Here is a 15,317-nt window from a genome sequence, read left to right on the forward strand (position 1 = left end):
GGACTCAGCTGGGCACACATGCACCAATGCACGTGCATGTTAATCGACGCCCCAGAGCTTCGTCGGCATCATCGTTCAGGAGCAGTCGAGAACACCCTGGGGATTGCATCGAGTCATGAGCCAGTACACGGCGATCTGAGAGGAAGATTGGTGACGCAGATCACTCAGGCGCCCACTTTGCCTCTACGGCGATGAGCATGATGTACTTCTCATGTTCCGACGGAACGCTTACCAGAACGCCGCGCCGTTCGGCAGCTCTGGCGGGATGACGAGTGACGGTGTCAGCTACTGCGAGCGAGATATATAAGGACAGAGCGATCTGGTTGCCCACGTCCCTCACTCGACGCCACACATCATGCTCCCCACCACCGTCACTGCTACCCTCCTCGCCTCACTCACCGTGGCCGCGCCCGCCAAGCGCCAGGACGAGCACCCCTACTCCATCGAGTGGCGTGCCAACCCAAAGGGCTACCTCGGCGACGTCGCGACACCCGACCCCAACAACATCCGCGGCACGCACGAGAACGGCAACGTCCTCGGCATCGCAGTCAGCCCAAACCAGCAGGGCAACGCCATGTTCCGTCGTATCCGCACCTCCTTTGCACTGAATCCGTCCAAGCCCGGTCCGATCCGTTCGCTCAAGAACCACTCGACGGACGACAAGGGTCCCGAGCACTGCCTCGACGGCACTTCGAACCCGCAGAACGGCGCCGTGCCCCACTTCTGGGACTGCTATGATGGCCTTGATGTACAGCAGTGGCAGGTCCGCCCCGATGGCCTCATCGAGCTCGAGGGCACAGGGCTCTGCCTCGACTACAAGGACGGCAAGCCGACTCCGGACCAGCTCAAGGGCGAGGACCAGGCTACGATCCAGCTCTGGGCTTGCGACCCTAACAACACCAATCAGCAGTGGAACGTCCACCAGTGATTGATAGGGTGCTCTGCTGCGGATAGATCAATCTCCGCATCTAAGCCCATTCAGCTGATCACAAAACGGACATTGGTGAAAAGAGACCCGAACTCAAGAGCATCAGCGCCAGTAGTTAGTTATCGATGCAAGCATTCTTAAGTTGGAGAACTCGAGTATGCAGTGGGCGCTTTGAGTGACCGGCCAGGTTGGGGGCGGAGCTTAGTGGCTCTCGGTCCAGTACTCCGGTCAAGTCCGAGAGTCCTCGGGGCCGAGGTGGTTGTGAAGAAGCAGCCCATAGCCCCCTTTATCAATCCGCAGGCATGCTTCTGGGCGTGTCAGTGTTCAAGCGGCGCGGTCATGACATCCAGCGCGCTCGAACATGTTCAGTGTCAGTTACATCCGCGGGCACTGAACTATCAGAGCGCCTTTGCGGAGCCGACTGGGCACCAAGGGGACCTTTCGTTAGGGGTCTGCTACGGTATGCTGGGGTGATTTGTCGACCACATGACCGACCCTCCCAGCCTTGCTTCTGCCCTGACCGAGTAAACCTCTCCGTGCCCCAAGAGCGTCGGAAAGTCACCGCCTGCGGATGTACGTCGATCTGTAGGCCGGGTGACGGTGCCAGATTCAAACTTCGATTAATTACTTGCTGGGTACAATTCACTCTGCCGTCAGAGGATATTGTCATTCAGCTTCTTCCGTTGTCACAGGAGTGGGTCAGGTGGGCTCGACACATCTCAGAGCATGTAGCGGCGATACCCTCGTCCATCCTATATAGGGTGCGTAGTCTTGGCACCACCGCCATCACTATCGCTCTCCCTCTGCCACCAGTATCTCCTTTGCTTCAGCCATGTTCGCTTCCATCATCCCACTCGCCCTTCTGGTAGCTCCAGCTGTCTCCGGCGCAGCCTCGTGGTGGACAATCCGGCAGGGCGAGTCCTTTCTCCGGCTTGTAGAGTGCTACCAGTCCGACTCGGACTCGACCGACGAACCTCATGTCTACTGCACTCTGAACCTCGAGACGCCCCGTCTCGGACCGCTGGACACGTGCCACGTCAAGTGGTTCTTCGATCCCGCCGTCACGGGCGAGGTGACGACGGAGGCGGGGCACTTCCTCGGGTCAAATGCTTGGGGTGAGTGTTGCTGCTGGGTTCCCTTCTGCTTGCGCTCTCTGCCTTCCGAAACGCTTGGAAGCGGGGCGAAAGGGATACGCATCCAGAGCACGTCAGGAGCAGAGGAACATGTACTAATGCCAGAACCGTGGAATGGCGGCCGTGTCGACATGGCTCCCGCTGTAAATCTGGCAGGCGTCACCTTCCTCTCCGCCGAGAACCGCACCTGGACTTTCCGCGAGAGCGGACATATCGAGCTCGGACACACGAGTGAGTATTACGTCCAATCTTGCGTCGCGGAGGCTCTTCAGCTAGTCTCACCCTGGATTCCCGGCACAGCTGACGGCATAGACTACTGCCTTGACTTCAAGGACGGTAACATCGGGACGTACGGAACCGGCCTCTTCCAGCTCTGGGAGTGCGTGGACCACAACCCGAACCAGATCTGGAAGCTGTGAGTTGACCGATTGCATGAGGCTGACGGTAGCACCCCTGCTTAGGGCTGATTGTGCGCTTCATTGACAGATGTGCTCGTCCATAGGAAGATCCTTCCCAATGCACTGTCGTTTCTCCTCTCCATCTCCATGGACCTCGAAAGGTGGGCTAAGCTCCCATCAAGCCGTGTGGAGTCTAGAGCGAGGGGAAGAGTGACACGGTTTCGGCCATGGCGTCATAGAGCGGAGAACGGCGGACCCTGCAGGATAGATAAGATTGTCGGATCCGAGTAATGAATTCTGCAGGCACGTCGCTTTGGCTTCCTCTCGTCGTGTGCGTGGACCCATCGGCGATGTGGGCAGTTGCTGTTAGCATCTCAACCTGCGTCACAGTGGGACAGGTATGAGACTGACGCTGATTCTACTCCGCTGTACCTTACAAATTCGAAGCGCGGGCGTTTCGCAACAGCCTCTCGGCAGCATACCAGGTGGTTTCGACGCCCGCCCCCAGTCCTCTTCGCTCTCCATGTCTCCACTAGCGGTGAGGGAAGGCAACCGTGCGACTTGCATCGCCAAGTAGACAGCATAGGTGATTTGGGTGCAAGTGAAGGTGCTGGAAGTGAACAGGGAGTGTCAGGACAAGTCGGACAGGCATCGAGCTCTGCTAGTTATGGTCAATTCGGCGCTTGGATGCCGCGGACGCTAATCTGTGCAGGGCACATGCAGACGAGGATATACGCGAGGTCACCGCAACCCCTTCCATGTTCAGTAAGTCACCGGGTGCCGTATTAGAACAGAGCCCTGTCGCCCGATGGGGCATTAAGTAGACAAATGTAAGTAAACTGCGACTCGGAACGCTGGTGTTATCAGACGAAGACGTAAGTGACCTGCAACTGTTCATCTCAGCGCATAACTATAGATATGAAAGTGTCCACACGTCTTCATGCACATATCTTCAGTATTGTCCATAATCCGAGCCTTGGTCCGAGGACACGAGTTTCGCGAGCCCACATATGCCACCGCGCGTGGCTCTTGTTGCGAACTGTCCGCTGACCGCTTCGGTGAGGCTCACACTCTCGCTCCGCTCAAGCTCCAATGCAAGTGTGGTCCCAGCAGAACCCGGGGTAGAACTGCTGGTTCGCGTTGTTGCCTGCGCAAGGGTAGAGCTGGAGTCCGGTGCCGGGGTCGCGCGAGCCGCCCGTAATGTCGGCGCAGAGGTAGTCCGACTCGCGGTCGTTCAAGATCCACAGGCCCGTGTTTGCGACGTACCAGTTCTGGCTCGCCGAACCGTTGCAGCGCTCAACGCGCAGCTTGGAGCCGGAGCGCGGGTTGTGGCCCGCATCGAGGCAGAGGTCGGTGCCCGCAACCTTGATCTGGGGGCCGGACTGGATGCCGTACGCCCACTGCTGGCCCGGGGAGGAGTTGCAGGACGCGCTGGGGTCAGCTCGATGTCAACTCAGACGAGCGGTCACAAGAAAGGGGCCTTAGACTTACATAACGACCTTACCGTTGCGCCCCTTACGGCCACGGCCACATCCCTTCGCCTCGACACACATGTTGTACAGCGGCGCACCGTGGGGATAGAAGATCCAGACAGGGGTGGACTCGAAGTCTCCGTAGTGCTGGGGGTACTCGGTGGGCTGGGGCGGCATCCAGACGCTGGTGGAGGTGTAGGGGACACCGGGCGACGAGGTCGGGAAGGTGCTGGGAGGAGGGCCCGCGGAGATGGTCGGGGTGGGGCGGTGGCCGTGGCCATGACCGCGCTCGCCGCGAGCAACCTCGGCCGGGAACGCAAGCGCGGTGGCGGCAAGAAGGGCGGTCAGGATGGCGAACATGGTGATGTTTGTTGAAGTGGTGTTGGGGACCGGGGTTACGGAAGGTTTGGGTGGGTCGAGAGATTGTGGGAAATCGAGCCCAGCGGAGTGGTAAGGTCGGAGGCGGCGGAGGGTGGCGTGAGCAGTCGTAGAGAGAGTAAGAGGTGGGAGGATGGAGAGGAGCACAACATAGGAGGGGTGTTATATATGCATCTCGAGTAGGTCACCTGCTGCGAGCGGGCAAGCCACGCAGCGCCCCGCGGAGAGAAGCATGTCGAGCCGGGGGGATCTCACATTGACCCTCGGGTGTGGATTGTCTGGGCTCAGATCTGCTCCCTCGCACCGGGGGTCAACTTACGCCGCGCCGACCGAGATGATCGGCAGGAGCGCGCTTCATGCTTCATGTCATGCTAGTGCGAGTACGTGAGTGGGCGAGTGCGACGCCGGTTGTGGTCAAGGGTTGCGTCTCGTGACCTGACCCCGCTGTACGTGAAACTGGAGACTCTGATGAAATGAGCGGGAAGAGAAAATGAAAGGGCTCGCGGTTGTTGACGGGGAATGTCGATTGCTCATTGTACGTTACGCGAATAGGCTGCATGCAACGAGCGCAAGCGCATCAGCGTACGAGCGCGTTGACGGGCAGCTGCTGTTCTATTGCTTCCTTCCTCGCCGCGGCTACTGACCCAGATCCTTCCGCCTCCCGGATCCGAACAGGCGCACAGGCCGCTGTCTGGGTATGGTGATGCGGACAGACGTTGTCCCGAACATGGCTCCTTGCATGCCTTGTAGCCTCAGCCCCAGGAATTGCGCATACTGTGCGACTGTGCGTGAGGAGGCGATGGTTGTGACAGGATATATGTACATGCAGGGAGGCATTGACAACTGAAACTAGGAACTAGAATACCGAGATAACGCGCTGCGCATCTACTCATCTCCGCGACTGCGGATTCGGACTTGATTTAAACTGGATCATTGTTCTGCCGAGAGGCGGTGTATAGCACACTGATTACGCGGAACGAGCGCGACTGCGGGCGAAGCCAAAGTCCTTCAGGAGCGGGTTCAGCCACTCAGCTTTGACATCGCTCAGCTTGGCAAACTGGCGCGACTCGCGGAGCAGCTTGCGCAACGCTGAAGCTGAGGGCTCGAGCAAGTCCGCATACTCGCCGGGCTCGGGGTTGGGGTTGCTCTTGCGCAGTGCCATGTATGTGCTCAGGTTAACGTGGGCGGTGCTGAGGAGATTCTTGGCCTGTGTCAGGCTGGTCGGGAACGGGTTCGCTTGCGTCGGTGTGACCGAGCGCGAAGGAGTGGTTGACTCGTCGGAGTCTGAGAACGTTGAAGGCGGTGGACGCTGGGAGGGTGGAGAGGGCGCGGACGAGCGGTGTGTGCGCTGGGACGGCAGGTCCGCCAGGTCTCCAGCCTCAACGAGTCCAAACTGTCATCAGCTATCCGGTCCAGTTCGATTCGAGCTCACCTCAATGCAAAGAGCTTGCCACAGCCGCAGCTTGTTCTCCTGCTGGCTAGTGAAGCTATCGGTGTCACTGAAGAAGCTGATGTCAGTCTCTGTTCACTGGAGGTAAACCCACGCATAGATTGCGCTGGCAGCATCCTGCGAGCTCATGGTCGACGAAGTATCGGTCGAATAACCGCTTTCGCTCTCCGTACGGTCATCGTCACTACCCGTGGGATCGGCATTACGACGGCGGGCGTGAGTGAGCTTCGTACACTGATTCACCGAGAGCGTGCCACCGCGTGCCATAATGCTACTCCAGGTGCTCGCTGGTTTCGTAGCCTGAAGGAGGTGGTCTCGAAGCTGGAGCATTTGGAAATGGTTGAACCCAATAGCTGCCTCTTCTGGATTCATCTCGCCAACCAGGACCGCTCTCGTAGCAGCTTTCACGGCCGCATCCCTACGCCTCCTCCTCTGCTGCTTGGACAACAGGGAAGGGTCAACAACAGCCCGGTTGTGCTTGGCTTGCGCCTCGAGAGCCTGCTTGAAGTTTGTTTTTTGGTCAGCAGTGAGTCGGCAGGTCGCCTCATTCTGGGTCTGCCACCCCGCTGTGACGGCCTTGACGGCGGCTTGCACTTCTGCCTGCCTGCGGTTCTTGCCCTGCTGTTTGCTGACCGCCTGGTCAAAGGCGCGGTTCTGAGCCTCGGTGAAGCCGATGGTAGCGTGGACCGATGTTCGCTGGCCTGCTTGCACAGCCTTGACAGCGGCATCAACTGCAGCTTTGCGACGAGCCTTCAGCTTCTTCTTGCTCAGAGTCGACTGTTCAGCAGGACTGATAATGCTGCAGAGCTTGAGTGCCCAGTCATTTGCGGCTGTCGTCACCTCTTGAAGAATACGATTAAACTGTACTCTCTGCGCGTCGGTGAAGCCAGCTGTAGCTTCATCCGGGGGTTGTTTCCCTAGCAGTACTAGATGCGCTGCCGCTTTCGCAGCCGCCTTTCTGCGACTCTTCCTCTGGTTCATCGTCAAGCCGGACATCGGGTCGGCTGCGGTGTCGGCGCCACGGCCTGACAAGGTCATGGCTGTCGAGTATGGAGCTGTTGAACCTACTTGATAGCTCTTGGGAGGTTGTAGCAAAGATGGCGGCGTGGGGAGAGATGCAACGTCAACCGATGGGGATGCGGGAATGCTGCGAGTTGTGTGAAGGTGAGTGGACTCCTTTGGGGGCGCATCCTCTGCTGCGGGGCGTTCAGAGGATACGGGCGCCGATCCTTGGGATCTGCCTGACGCAGAGTCGGACAATAAGTCGTCTGATGCCGAGTCTGAACTGGAGTCGCGTCCGCGGTCCGAGTCTACAGAGGTCGGGATGGACAGCACAGAAAAGAGAGAGCTTTCCGATTGCTCAGACGCAGGCGACACAGGCATGACGACAATCTCGAAGCTGTCCTCATCAGACGCCGAAGGAGGCGAGTTGTCAAGGTTGACCTGCTCCATGGCTGTAGCGAGGGGATTGACGGGGTCGGTGGGTGGCGAGACCACGGAGAAGTCCGCCGAGACGTCCGAGGACGACGGGGTGGTCGATCGGCTTCTCATGTTGACGTCCAGGGAGGGTATGGTAGCGTAGACGCGGGTTCTACGGCGAGTGCAGGGTAACAGAACACGGAGGTGAGAGCGGAGGCGAACAGGTGGGCGAGCAGCCGCCCTCTGCCTTTCGAGGACGAGGTTGCGCGAGAAGAGACCAGGTGAGTGCAGCGCGGGAGAGGGAGGGTTGCAAGGTGAAGAAGCGAGTGTCGCTGAGAACTCGAGAGGGCAGGAGGGATCAGCTCGTACCACCATACTGGCGCAGCTGGCGGAGTTTGTCCAGCTGGGCCAGCTGGGCTAGCTGGGCCAGAACAGCCGTAGTGCAGAGTGCGACCGTGAGTCAACCCGACATTCTCTCGCACGCAACCGCGCAGCCTGGAACGCGAACAAGCACAACAACCGTGCCTGGGTGGCGAGTGCCTCAGGCACAATGCCATGCTCTAACCATGCGTCTCTCGGCACGTGACCTCTCTCACCACATCCAGTGACCTCACGCACCACCACAAGGTTAGCAGAACCACACACCACAATCGCACGCATTGTTATTCTGACTTACGAAAGCATTCGCATAAGCACCATGTCGCGTCACCTCTTCTCGGTGTTCGATGTCACACGGCAGGGTAGGTCGTGCGTTTCCGTGGAAAACTGACAACTAGTATTCTTCGAGACTCCGTCATCCCTGGGCATTGTCAACCTGAAGCCGCTAAGGCCGGGGCGTGAGTTGCATGCCGTAGGCTCAGCTGATGTCAGATGTACTCATCATCTCGAAACGCGTTGTTCCGCGGCTAGCTGACTTGCGGCCGAATGAAGTGTCCGACTTGTTCAACAGCGTTCAAAGTGTTGGTCGCGTGATCGAGAAGGCGTACAAGGCTGAGGCCCTCAACATTGCCGTCCAGGTGAGCGCTCCACCCCAGCTGACTCGCAATCTGGACACTCTAAGCTGACAAGTCAGGACGGTGTTGCTGCTGGCCAGTCTGTGCCCCATGTTCACGTGCATATTATCCCGCGAACATCAAAAGACTTCGGAGGCGACACTGACCGCGTGTACCCGGCGTTGGAGAAGAGCGAGAAGGAGCTAAAGGGCGATCTGAAGGATCAGGCGGAGGGCAAGACTCCCGAGACAATCGCCGAAGCCGCCAACCGTGTCGCCTCGAGCGCGAGGGGAGAACGCGACGATCCCGAGACGCACCGCGAAGCCGCGATCGCCGCTGCTCGCAAGAAGCGGGAAACGGAGGGATGGCAGGTGCCCCGCGACGAAGACCGGAAACCGAGAAGCCAGGAGGAGATGCAGAAGGAGGCGGACTGGCTCCGTGGACTCATGGCGCAGGCGACCGCCCTCCCGAACTAGATTTATAGATGCTGTCACAATGTGTTGTAGGATTGGAGAAGCGCAATATAGCGAAGTGCACGCCACGTTTGCGTTACTGACCAGCCTACCTATATCACGGAGCAGATAACATCACTAGCCATCGGCATAGTCGGGGCAGCTTGCGTGCACCGCAAGCCGAAGGAATCGGCATCCAATCTCGCTCCAGAGCGATAGCACTGAGCCGTACCGCCAATGCATCCCCGCTCCGCTGAAGGGCTTTAAGCGGTGCAAGCTTTCGCAGATGAGCGGCGGTGATCGGCGTTTCAACCGTGGGATATCCGTGCCTGATACAACCTGCCGAAGGCTGAGCTGGCTGAGTGTCGCTTCGGCAAGTGGCAACGCGCGTCGTCGTCTGAGCTTTCGGCACGGGCTTCTACATCGGTCTTCCACAGCCATGCATCCTGTATATCTATGGCCAAGGTCTTGCTTCTGGAGTCTCCAATCGCACACACCACTCACCATGCTCTAAGCAATGATCGGACGATACACAAGTACCTCGGTGTCGACCCTCATACGCAAGGGGGCCGCCGCCCTGCGTGCGCCGCGTGTGCTGAAGCAGGTCGCTAAGCGACTTGCCGCCGCGCAGCGCACACTGGTCACGGCGCCGACCCCGCCGCACCCCGTCCTCCGCGGACCGCGCACAACGCGCTCACTCCCGCCTCCCAACTTCGCCCACGCCCGCAGTGTGCGCTATGGCACGCCATCCTTTGCCTCTGCTGCTCGTCCCCGCGGTGGCGTCCAACGTCGGTCTCGGCAAGGCGCGCACCTTCGCTACTGCCCCGCCCGTCGGCAGCGTTCCCGGCGGAGCGCAGAATGTGCCCGTAATCCTGCGTGCCTTCGCTCAGCTCCTCGATGATGACGACCTTCCCAAGCCTACCCGCTACACGCCGTACGTCCGCCGCCCGACCCGCCGGGCCGCCTCCCAGCGCACCAAGTCCCGCCTTCAGCGCCAGCAGCGCCGCTCCTGCGGTGCCTCCGTCACCTCGTGCTCGACGGAGGGCAAGATCCGCGAGCTCGCGGCTTACTTCCCCCTCCCCTTCCAGTGCCAGGAGACTGAGGTCCCTCTCCCTCCCGTGCCCGAGGTCCTCCTCACGCCCGGCCACGTTACGACGCTGTCTCTTGCGCTTGCGCCGAGCCTCGATGCGCTCCTCGATCCAACGCCGCGTATATCGTACGCCGACGCTGAGGTCGGGGTCGCTATCCTAGCAGGGCTCACACAAGGTCTCATGCCGCTGCACGAAGCATACGCTGCGGCTGGTGCTCGAATCATACCCCTCCTGTCGAAGCTCGACGCACTCGGCGTACTCGACCCGCGCGGCTTCCCCGCCACGACGCTCGAAGTCAGCCTCGACGCGGACGGGAACCCGGACATCCTGAGAGTCATCTTCGCAGAGCGCTGCGCGGAAGACGTGCGCGAGCTCCTCGGCGATCTCGTCGACATCGGCGTCCTCACTGAACGTGCGGTGCTCAGTGCGAACGAGGTCGACGCGATGCGTGCGCCTTGGGGCGAGCGCTCTTCCGAGCGCCCAAAGCAGGCGCGGACGCTCAGCTACGAGCCGGAGCGCACCACCGAACTCATCATGCCGAGCATGGACATGAGCCGTGTCGACCTGAGCCAGACGAGCTACGAATACGAGCGCTCCCAGTGGCTCAGCGAGTCCTTCCCGCCTTCCTCGGGCACGCTGACACCGGACACGCTCGAGATCGAGAGCGTCAACAGCCCTTCCACGCCTAGTGACTGGGAGAGCTCCCCACCTGGCTCTCTCCTCGGCAGCCTTGCCAGCCTAGAGGATCAGAGCCTCGAGAGGTCGTACGCCTGGAGCGTTTATCCCAGCGAGAACGACAGCGTCGTTGAGAGCTGGCGCGAGGTCACCCCGACCGCGGTTCTGGAGAGGGAGGTCGAGGTCGGATGGGTCGAGTTTGGTCTCATGCAGTCGTGGTAGTTGTACATAGTAAAAACCAGAATGAAACTCGATTGTGGATAACGTCTTCTGATGCAATGATGTCTTCCTCACTGCCTTTCATGCAATGTGTGTATGCATGCCTTTCGTTGAGGCCGGTCGAGTGGTCACTCACCACAACAGCCATCAGTGGACGGAAGCATCTCGCGTTCCAACTGGCGGCCTCCACCACCGTTTGTCTCAGGGCCCCGCGTCATCAGCCGCTGTCTGCTTCGTCGCTCGAACAACTTCAACGACCATCTCAATCTGCGCATCGTCGCCATGCTGGCCAGCACTATCTTGCTTCTGTGAGCTAAGTTGTTTGGATGGGTAGCTGACATCAGGGCGTCTCCCGTGCTCGGGTTCAAGTTGACGGGCTCGATTCTGCCGAATGCCGTGCTGAGTGGGTATCCACTGCCTTCCTTTGGAGGAAGACTCCTCTATCACGTCGTGGCTTGCCAACAGGCGTGCCGGGAGTTGTGCAGGTTCAAGTGGGAAACATCCCCGAGCTTGGCTTGTTGGTCTTCGTAGCTGACAGCAGACTCGACCGCCATCCCCCTCGAGTCGCGCCTTGAGGTCGACTTCGAGAAGCGTGTGCCTTTCCGCGCCGATGGGAGCTTCGAGATGTACGCTATCTAACGAAGCAGTACGCAGCTAACGTATCAGTGAAGTGTCTCCGGGACAGCACGTCGTCCAGGCCATTGTACCAGGCTACGACATGAGCGGAGTGAGTTAGTCTTGCGTGCGCTGGTAACTGACTGCAGTTCATTGTCACTGTCCCAGACGAAGCGGCGCTGAAGGCTGCCAAGTCTGCTGAGATCGCTCAGCCCCAGGAGACTGATACCAAGGATGGCGAGCAGAAGAAGGACGGCGAGGAGCAGCCGAAGCCGAAGGCGACTGTCCATGTCCAGACGTACTACCCGAACCGTCAGGCTCTGCCGACGACGAGCGGCAGCCTCGCCTACCCTCTCCAGGTAACTGCGACGCAGAAAGAACAGTACTACACCTCGGCTCCGAGCATGCAGATCCTTGGCATGCTCAAGAGCCCCATGGTCCTGCTCATGATCGGAACGACGGTTATGGCCGTGCTGCTTCCTCGCATCACAGTGAGTACCAACAAGATTCCCAGCTTCGATGAAAGCTGCATAGCTGACGACAGGCTTCCCTTGAGAACGATCCTGAGATGGCGAAGGACCTCGCTGAGGCGAGGAAGAAGGTTAACAGCGTCATCAGTGGCGATGCTGGTGCTCAGTGAGTCCACGGGTTTCACATGCTTCGTAGTGGGGAGAGCTCGGATCATGTGTCTCTCCCGCCTGGGGGATGTCTGCAGAGAGAGCACAAGGTGGTCTACCCCACTGCGAGCGTTGTGACTCTCAGATCTGGCCCTGCCCTTCAAGCTGACCTCAGGCTCGCTAACCACCTCATGGCCGACAGCCCGAAGCCGGGCAGCCCGGCGCCCGGAAGCAGTGGCCGCGGTGGCAACGCTGGTAAGCGAGGTGGCAGGCGACGATAGACAAGTGATGCTGCTGGCGGAGTTGCAGGCGTCGCAGATCTATATGCATCCTAGAGGTGGTGTTGCTATTTCTGAACGCAACGGGTGGCAATCGGTCCCTCACTTGCTCTCGTCGTAACGATTCATCAGCGATCGTGAAGCGTTCATCAAGTAGAGAGAGTTAGAGAACGAGATGCCTCCGAAGTCTGGCCCACCAGGGCGGAGGCGATGTATGATCGAGTCAGCAGAATGGGTGACGGAGGCGATGGCCTGCCCGTGCCGAGAGTGTCAGAGTGAGGCACCGATGTCCGTGGTGAGAGTGGAGGAATCGGAGGCGGAGGCGATGTCCGATCGTCATGCCCAGTCAGCGGCGGGGGCCGGTGGCTGGACGGACGACTGGTCATGAGCTCATGGCAGACGGACGACTCATCAGCGCTCTGAAGGGCGATGCAGGCTGCGGGGCGGGGGCGTTATCAGGCCATGTCTGCGCAGTCTGCGACCTGGTCGATTGGCCAGAGGTTACGCGGTGACATTACTCCGAGCCCAGACAACCACACAGCGGCTCTCGATTGCGCCCCTCCAAGGCCCTTAACCGATGTTAGGGTCGTTTGCTAATGCACCTCGTATTTCGGGGCCCGAGGCAATACAAGATCTGGCCAACGGCGGATTAGCGGGGGCAAAATGGCAAAGATGAATGAAGGAGCTGCGGCATGGAAAAAGTTGATTTGAGCAGGGGCTGTGGGCCGGGGCTAAGGGGCGTTCGCGTGGACGCAAACACCCCCGGTCCCTGGCTGGCGCTTTGGTGGTCTGGGACGATTGCGCTGCAGGGAGAGGCACAGCACAGTCGCAAAGTCTGCGGCGGTGGGCCCTGGAACCGTGAGCCGGTCGTTGGTGGTGCGTGGTGTGCTGGCTGGATCACCCGGCCAAGCAACATTGACCGTCCATCGATCCACCTCGACTGCCCGACTGCCCCGGCCTTGCTGGGCAAAGTCCGGCCCAAGCGTACAAGCGCCCAGCTTCCGCACCTGGCTCAGGCTCACGCTCAGGTTCACTGGGCTGGCTACGGGCACTGGCACCCAGACTGTGCACGCCCGCACACTATGCACCACGTCCCACTGCACAGTGCACACCACCAGTCTCGTCCACTTTGCTTCTGCATCCTCTGTCCTGTCTTCTCCTAGATCAGTGTCCTCTCACTCTCTTACACTCATTCCCTCCTCTCCCTCTCTCTCTCCTTTGAATACGCTTGCTTCGTCTCTGAAACACTCGATATTCATATTTCTCTGTTGCCTCTTCACCCAAATAATTCAACCCGCCCCCCCCATACACCCCCGCCGTGCCCTCCCTCCGTCGACGACACGACATTCGTGGACCCTTCGCCATTATCTAACCCCTCACCCTCACATTACTTTTTCTGAATCTTCATCAACACACAACACCCCCATTCCTGCATCCATCTCTCCCACCGGCGCATCGCATACCTCAACCTCGCCGAACGACTCCCCAGAGCGAGCGCATCGACCCCCTCACCCCCTCAAGATCCAGACCCCTCCACCTCTCCTCCTCGAACCCCTGATCCTTGCAACAAACTTCCGACATGGCTCGTAACAGACTCCAGCAGCCCGTAAGTTTCATTGCTGTGACGAAGCAGGTTGCACAGCGAACGCAGAACACTTGATGGAGCGGGCTTGTGCGGGCAGGAGTCTTTGTTGCTTCGCGCCGCTCTGGTGTTATGTGTTTCTGTGATCCGCCGACAACCCAAGCAATGCACACGCTGACCAAAACAGTCCTACGAGTACGTCTCTCAAACAGCCGCCAAAGCTTCCTTCTTGAGGCTACAGCGACCCCCGAACTATGCCCCGCGAGTGACACATTTCTGACGTTTGCAGGACCAACCCCTCGGTCCCCTCCCAGGGCGGTAACCCGTACGCTCAGGCCGCGACTGGGTACCCTCCCCCTCAGCAGCAGGTTGGCGGATACGGCGCCGGCGGCGCTTACGGCCAGCAGGACCAGTACGCCATGGGCGGACTCAACTCCCCGAACCCGTACAGCGACGGACTCAACGGCGGCGGTGCTGGCGGCGACTTCTGGTCGCAGCTGAGCGCGACCAATGCTGAGCTCGATGCGCTCCAGGAGAAGATCCGATCAGTGTCGCAAGCGCACCAGCAGACCCTTGTGAGTGCGAAATCACCGGTCCCGGTCGCGGGGCTGAGCACCGCTTTCGTGTATGAAGAGCAGCTGCGTTGGGCGATCGTACCTCGCGAGATGGCGGAGCGCTCTTTGATCACAAGCGGCAGCCTTTCGCGGAACAGCTTGGGCTTTGTGGAGCATAGCTGACAACAGAACTCGACCGACTCGAACTCGATTGCCTACGCCGACCAGCTCGCCGAGGAGGCCCGTCAGGCCCGTAACTCGTGCCAGGCTTCCGTCAAGCAGCTGTACAAGGTTGCGAAGGGCAAGAACGAGAAGACGCAGGCTGCTACCGCCAAGACGAGGCTCCAGAACCTGCTTCAGGAGCACCAGCAGATCGAGAAGGAGTACCGAGTAAAGACTCAGGAGCGGGCAGCGCGCCAGTTCAAGATTGTCAAGCCGGATGCGACCCCCGAGGAGATCAAGGAGGTCACGGAGAGCGACAACCCGCAGGTCTTCTCGCAGGCGCTGCTGAACACAAACCGCTACGGTGCCGCGCGCACGGCGTACCGTGAGGTGCAGGAGCGTCACGCCGAGATCCAGAAGATTGAGCGGACGATGACCGAGCTCGCGCAGATGTTCAACGAGCTCTCGATGCTCGTCGAGCAGCAGGACGAGGCGATCACCGAGATCGACAACCAGATGGCCGCCGTGCACACCGACATGGAGACGGGTAACCGCGAGCTCGACGGTGCGATCAAGAAGGCCAAGGCGGCCCGCAGGAAAAAGTGGATCTGCTTCTGGATCTGTATCATCATCATCATTATCATCGTCGTGGGTGTCGCCGTTCCCCTCGCTGTTAAGAACAACAAGTAAGGCGTTAGGCCCTCTCCGCCTCTGCGTCTACTATGCGGCCCTCCACTCCGGTCTCTCCCCGGTCTCGCCTCCTACCACCCCCTTGATGACGATTCAATACCCAACCCTTCAAACTACCACTGCAAGCTGGCCGAGCGCGGGCCCACCTGGCCCCGCCCTGCCCGCGCTCGCGCCCGTGTGTCTCTCGCTATCCCTCTCTCGCTCTTCTCCTT

At 59.8% G+C, this 15,317-nt stretch overlaps 8 protein-coding genes across 8 annotated transcripts; 6 read left to right on the plus strand and 2 right to left on the minus strand.

Moving 5' to 3' along the window:
- Positions 1-355: 355 nt before the first annotated feature.
- Positions 356-928, plus strand: A1Q1_03846 (19 kDa protein having G-X-X-X-Q-X-W; the record flags this gene model as incomplete). Its single annotated transcript, XM_014322271.1, has 1 exon — positions 356-928. The coding sequence occupies one exon, from the start codon at positions 356-358 to the stop codon at positions 926-928; it is 573 nt and encodes a 190-aa protein (XP_014177746.1).
- Positions 929-1,760: 832 nt separating this feature from the next.
- On the plus strand, positions 1,761-2,563 carry A1Q1_03847 (uncharacterized protein; the record flags this gene model as incomplete). Its single annotated transcript, XM_014322272.1, has 4 exons — positions 1,761-2,043; positions 2,167-2,292; positions 2,374-2,476; positions 2,548-2,563. The coding sequence occupies 4 exons, from the start codon at positions 1,761-1,763 to the stop codon at positions 2,561-2,563; spliced, it is 528 nt and encodes a 175-aa protein (XP_014177747.1).
- A 978-nt stretch (positions 2,564-3,541) lies between these two features.
- A1Q1_03848 (19 kDa protein having G-X-X-X-Q-X-W) lies at positions 3,542-4,291 on the minus strand (the record flags this gene model as incomplete). The annotated part of the gene is made up of 2 exons (XM_014322273.1): positions 3,542-3,890; positions 3,951-4,291. The coding sequence occupies 2 exons, from the start codon at positions 4,289-4,291 to the stop codon at positions 3,542-3,544; spliced, it is 690 nt and encodes a 229-aa protein (XP_014177748.1).
- A 985-nt stretch (positions 4,292-5,276) lies between these two features.
- On the minus strand, positions 5,277-7,553 carry A1Q1_03849 (uncharacterized protein; the record flags this gene model as incomplete). The annotated part of the gene is made up of 3 exons (XM_014322274.1): positions 5,277-5,702; positions 5,742-5,808; positions 5,854-7,553. 3 exons carry the CDS (start codon positions 7,551-7,553, stop codon positions 5,277-5,279), a joined length of 2,193 nt encoding a protein of 730 aa, XP_014177749.1.
- Positions 7,554-7,875: 322 nt separating this feature from the next.
- A1Q1_03850 (uncharacterized protein) lies at positions 7,876-8,646 on the plus strand (the record flags this gene model as incomplete). Its single annotated transcript, XM_014322275.1, has 4 exons — positions 7,876-7,918; positions 7,966-8,014; positions 8,128-8,194; positions 8,251-8,646. The coding sequence occupies 4 exons, from the start codon at positions 7,876-7,878 to the stop codon at positions 8,644-8,646; spliced, it is 555 nt and encodes a 184-aa protein (XP_014177750.1).
- Positions 8,647-9,359: 713 nt separating this feature from the next.
- On the plus strand, positions 9,360-10,610 carry A1Q1_03851 (uncharacterized protein; the record flags this gene model as incomplete). The annotated part of the gene is made up of 1 exon (XM_014322276.1): positions 9,360-10,610. The coding sequence occupies one exon, from the start codon at positions 9,360-9,362 to the stop codon at positions 10,608-10,610; it is 1,251 nt and encodes a 416-aa protein (XP_014177751.1).
- A 607-nt stretch (positions 10,611-11,217) lies between these two features.
- Positions 11,218-12,174, plus strand: A1Q1_03852 (uncharacterized protein; the record flags this gene model as incomplete). The annotated part of the gene is made up of 6 exons (XM_014322277.1): positions 11,218-11,233; positions 11,279-11,338; positions 11,391-11,713; positions 11,767-11,858; positions 11,985-12,094; positions 12,149-12,174. The coding sequence occupies 6 exons, from the start codon at positions 11,218-11,220 to the stop codon at positions 12,172-12,174; spliced, it is 627 nt and encodes a 208-aa protein (XP_014177752.1).
- A 1,522-nt stretch (positions 12,175-13,696) lies between these two features.
- A1Q1_03853 (syntaxin) lies at positions 13,697-15,105 on the plus strand (the record flags this gene model as incomplete). Its single annotated transcript, XM_014322278.1, has 4 exons — positions 13,697-13,723; positions 13,887-13,894; positions 13,989-14,274; positions 14,443-15,105. 4 exons carry the CDS (start codon positions 13,697-13,699, stop codon positions 15,103-15,105), a joined length of 984 nt encoding a protein of 327 aa, XP_014177753.1.
- Positions 15,106-15,317: the final 212 nt, after the last annotated feature.

This window comes from Trichosporon asahii (genome assembly GCF_000293215.1).
Source record: "Trichosporon asahii var. asahii CBS 2479 unplaced genomic scaffold scaffold00070, whole genome shotgun sequence".
Taxonomy (NCBI): Eukaryota; Fungi; Basidiomycota; class Tremellomycetes; order Trichosporonales; family Trichosporonaceae; genus Trichosporon; species Trichosporon asahii.